This window comes from Amborella trichopoda, chromosome 10 (assembly GCF_054954075.1).
Source record: "Amborella trichopoda isolate Santa Cruz 75 chromosome 10, AtrichopodaSantaCruz75HAP2 v2.0, whole genome shotgun sequence".
Taxonomy (NCBI): Eukaryota; Viridiplantae; Streptophyta; class Magnoliopsida; order Amborellales; family Amborellaceae; genus Amborella; species Amborella trichopoda.
This window is the reverse complement of record NC_142345.1, coordinates 33,403,685-33,408,397: the sequence shown is the minus strand read 5'-3', so window position 1 is coordinate 33,408,397 and position 4,713 is coordinate 33,403,685. Positions and strand designations below refer to the sequence as shown.

The 4,713-nt window shown below is 36.7% G+C and overlaps 1 protein-coding gene across 1 annotated transcript; it reads right to left on the bottom strand.

The window, feature by feature from the left end:
• Nucleotides 1-362: 362 nt before the first annotated feature.
• Nucleotides 363-3,485, bottom strand: LOC18446686 (rho GDP-dissociation inhibitor 1). The gene is made up of 6 exons (XM_006856796.4): nucleotides 2,304-3,485; nucleotides 2,034-2,100; nucleotides 1,591-1,815; nucleotides 1,001-1,125; nucleotides 753-851; nucleotides 363-568 (listed from the first exon to the last, which is right to left on the bottom strand). Exons 1-5 carry the CDS (start codon nucleotides 2,529-2,531, stop codon nucleotides 771-773), a joined length of 726 nt encoding a protein of 241 aa, XP_006856858.2. The 5' UTR covers nucleotides 2,532-3,485; the 3' UTR covers nucleotides 363-568; nucleotides 753-770.
• Nucleotides 3,486-4,713: the final 1,228 nt, after the last annotated feature.

The following is a 4,713-nucleotide window of genomic DNA, read 5'->3' as shown; positions in this document are numbered from 1 at the left end:
TTGTAAACCACTCACTTCTAATGGCTAACAATAATTGTGACCTACTTAGATAAAAACTAAATAATCTCGTCATATAAAATCCCAAATATTATTTATCCCTTGTCGGTTGTAGCCTAAATTTCCATCTAAATATTGGTGATTAGGGCATAAGGGCCCCATCCAGTCGTTAAGGTATGAGTTCATGAAGCCGCAAAAAGAGAGACAGATTAACAAGAAAACAACAGTAAAAAGAAAAGAGTGAGAAACCCTCAAGAGTGTGAATCCTTTTCTTGGGAATTAAGAGGAGAGAAAAAGTAGAAATTGCAGTGTAGATCAGGCTCAACTTCTTCGGTCATGGAGTAAGAGACATGGAGGCACCCAACTTGCACATACAACACCTTTTCTCTTCAACAAACTAATATACAAATTCTTAAGTGAATATTAAACAGCTGAAATACAAAAGAACCAAGTACGAATAGTCCTAACCCATCAATGGTGTTTTCTCTATCTACTTTGCATTTGCTCATTTTCTTTTGCTTCTGTCATGTGGCATCAGTGCTGATAACATGATGTTCAACATGAAGTGGATCTGTTGAGGAGGAAAACCTTTGAATTAGATATGAGTTTGAGCATCAGTCTCTGGTTCCATTAAGGGGTCCACACGATGTAAACCCATTCAAGGAAATATTTTGAATCACAATCAATTTTAGTTACAGTTAGCAATCTCTCTCTCTCTCGACACACCAGGCAATTGAATTTGAAGATGAATATACCTTTCAGTGATGTGGGTTTCAACTTGGTTCTGCCCATTCCTTTCGAATATCAAATGTGTAATTCAGCTCCAAATAGCACTTGTTATCATCATCAATGATCTGGAACACAGCATAAGAAGAAAGAGAAATCAATGCAGTAACAAGGGAAAGATCGAAAAGATGGAAAGCGAGCGAGAAAATGTAGGAATGCTAATGGTGCAAAGACAGAGATAGGAGCTGATATGGTTATGGTGGTGATTGTATATTACCCGAGTCCTTGCGGAGTAGGAACCCCTTGCGAATATGCCAGAAGGTGTAATTTCCTCAGCCATCTCAAGTGTGTAGGGCTGTTGGTGAGGACCGAATGCTCCCATCATCAATTTTGTACTGTCCACTGAAATGCCATTGCAACGTCAGTCCATTACAAGCTCTCTCTCTCTTTATCTTGCAAGCATTCCAACTTGGAATTGAATTTAATTTTGAAAGAAGAACAAAATAGAAGATTAGGAGGGAACTTGCAGGCATTTCACCATGGAACTAAATTTAGGATCGAAGAACTGATTTAGAAACGGCTCGGTCGCCAAGGTGAATTACTGTTTGGTCTTGAAATCCATTGTAGTGTCAAGTTAAATCTTAGACTAAAGTTTACATTTAAGTCTCATCCAAATAATGGTTTTCAGGGGTGCACAGTGACTCGGACTGGTCCCCCTCTGGTTCCGATCCAGCTCGGGCCGCTTGAAGCCGCCAGCTTGGCAATTTTTTTAACACTAGGAGCAACAGAGTTGAAGATTTGGATTTTTTTTTTTTTTTTTTTGGGGTGGGGGGAGGAAAGAGAGAGAGAGGTTTTGTTAGATGGTACCTTTTACCCCGGTTTTCCAGACAGTGTTGGTGTAGGTGAGACCAGAGACTATGTTGTTGGAGACCATGAACGCCAGCTTGAGTCTATAGCGACTACCTTCCTTGAGAGTAAACCATGAGGAGCCCCTCTTTGAGTTGGGAAGCATAGGGAGGGGGAGCACCAAATCGGGTCTACCAGGAGAGAGAATAGAAACACTCTCAATCTTAACCTCTGCTTCCAAAGTTTCTGAGCAATATCCATAAGACAAAAACTTAAAACCAAAAGTGAAAAACACACCCATATCCACTTAAAGGTAAGTATCAGAAGGTCATCAAATGAAAATAAAAACAATATCTAGTATTCCAAAACCAGGTAATTTTGCCTACCATGATCTTTATCTCTCTAAAATTCCAAACCCATATGGTAATTTTTTCCGTGCAATCTGAGAGAGAGAGAGAGAGTACCTCCAACTGATTCCAAATCCACATTACCCAGCAGCTGCTCTTTCCATCTCCTCAAACTCTCATCTTCCTAAAACCCCAAAATAAACCAACTCAGAAAATTTTGAGAAAAAACTACTCTTCTGTTCTCTTCAAACACTCATCTTCCCAACCCCCAAAAAATAAAAATAAGAAAATAAAGAAAAATTTGAAATAAAGGTAAAAAACAGATAATATAACAGAAGAGAAATTAAAAAAATAAAAATAAAAATAAAAATCAATCTTTAGGCTTACTTTGTCCTTCTCTAGCTGCTCCTTGAGAGAATATTGTGGACCCAATTTAAAAGACTCCCCATCTTTGTGGTCCTGATTTTCTTCTTCTCCTTCTTCCTCTTCTTCTTCATGCTCATTTGTTTCAGTCCCATGTAATGAAACTTCACACAGTTGCCTGCTTAGCTTCTCCTCTTCTTCATCCACTTCCTTCTCCTCAAAACCCATTTTCCCATTTGAAACACTTCCCATCTTCCTCTCACATGAACCTCCACCAAAGTGTAAAAGGCATAAAACCCAATGCGAAGAAATCCTAAAGCCCCTTAATTGAGGTCACCGCAAAATCAACTTGCAGTGAGAAAAAAAACCTACTATGGCACTGGGGACTCTCTCTCTCTAAACACGAAGTGAGAAAAAAACCACTATACAGCTGAGTCTCTCTCTCTCAAGTTGCAGAAAGACATGTTCAGTCACTCAGTTACAAAAATAGCTCTCTCTCTCCTCACTATGGTCTTAGTTAATAACATCTCTCTCTCTCCTCTGGAGTGATGTAGCTCTCACTCTCTCTCTTTCTAAACCTCTGATGGAGCTTTCTCTGGGAGGCGTTACAAACACGTTTGGAGTCCGGATCACATGGAAACTCTCTGTTACAATTAAACTAAATTAAATTTCATTGAGCTTTTAGAGAGAGAGAGAGAGAGCTACTTTTAATTTAATAAATAAAAAGGAGAGCTGGAGGCAGTCGTGAGAGCCACTTTCTAGTGAAAAAACTTTGACCAAGTTAACACAGGCATCATCTCTCTCTCTCTCTAAACATAGAAATCCTCTCTCTCTCTCTCTAAACATAGGAATCCTCTCTCTATAAACACATGAATCCTCTCTCTCTCTAAACATAGGAATCCTCTCTCTCTCTCTAAACACATGGAGCCTCTCTCTCTCTCTCTCTCTCTGTCATCTATATCCTCTCTATCCCTCCACTCCACGGCACGTCTCCTGGACTCCAGCCCAATCTTCTTGGCTGGTTCTCTCGGGTACCTCTCCCCTCTCTCATCTTTTTCTCTCTCTAAGCTTGTTGGATTCTCTCTCTTTTTTGAGCTTTCTCCTCTCTCTCTCTTCCTGAATGGCAAGTTGGACTCTCTCTCCACCCTTTTTCTTTGTTTTTTTTTTGTGGAGGAGGAGTGGGTTAGTATTATGAGCACTCCAGATGGCCTTAGAACTTTGTCACATTACCCACTCAATGCCTACATTCCCCAACCATTGCTGGCCTTTGCACTTTTCAACAAGTGGTCAGGTTTCTTAATACGAAAATATTTAAATGAGGTTGAAGCTCTAAAAAATCAAATTAAGGCGCATATAAAAAATTCACTAAAAAAGTTGTTTTGATCCTGAAGAGTCCACAATTTAGATTTTAAGTATTATAAATAGTATATCTTGTAATGAATTATTTAGATGGTTAATTTTCAAAAAATTTAAGTATTCATAGATTTGTTCGATCAATATTATTTTTTAATCTTTAGATTTTATAATCAAAGAAGAAAATCAATTTTTAGGCCAGCATAAAGATTTCTGATACTGAAACAACATATTTTGATACTCTTTGAAGCTGCACATTACTTTGATTGTTTACTGTCTCGGCCTTGTACAAACCACACTCTTTTTAATATGGTTGATAATATAATATGGATAACTAAACAAGCAAAAACTCTAGTACCATACATACATGTACATATATATATATATAAGGTACACATCTTATGCTATACAAGCAAGGCATGTCTCTAAATTTTGCCATAAAATGTAGTTTTCATGTTACGATGACTTGAAAATTTATGTTCTACTCTAATTATGAAATTTAAAATTTTATAAATGGTGCAAATCAAACACTTGAAAATATTGAAAATAGATAGTTCAACTAACTTGTTACAAGATATGTATTTAGGATTTGAAGTTTTTTTTTTTCTACATCTCAAGGTGGAGATGTTCAATTGGAAGGTTTTCTAACTTCATAACATTTTTTTCACCTTACTTATATAGTATATTGCTACAACTATATATAAACTTTTTCCTACAAAATATTGTGGTACACGTTTTTTTTTTTTCTTTTTGCAATAGAGTGCTACATACTTTGAATTACTTGATTCTGATAAGATCATTGGCAGTGTGTACCATTATTTAAAATTAATTTTTTTTTTCTTAGAGCCAGATTAGACTAAAATCATGGGCATCCATACTTCCAACAAAGGCACACTTTTTTCTTTTCTTTTTTTTTAAAAAAAAGAAAAGAAAAAGACAGGGTAAAATGACCAAAATATGACTCTAAACCGTCCAATCAAATGATTGAGAATGATAGCTCTCCATTGTAGAAAAATGCTAAACACTTTAGTATTTTATAGATTTTTCCTAGACGTGGACATCCCAAATTTCAACTTAATTT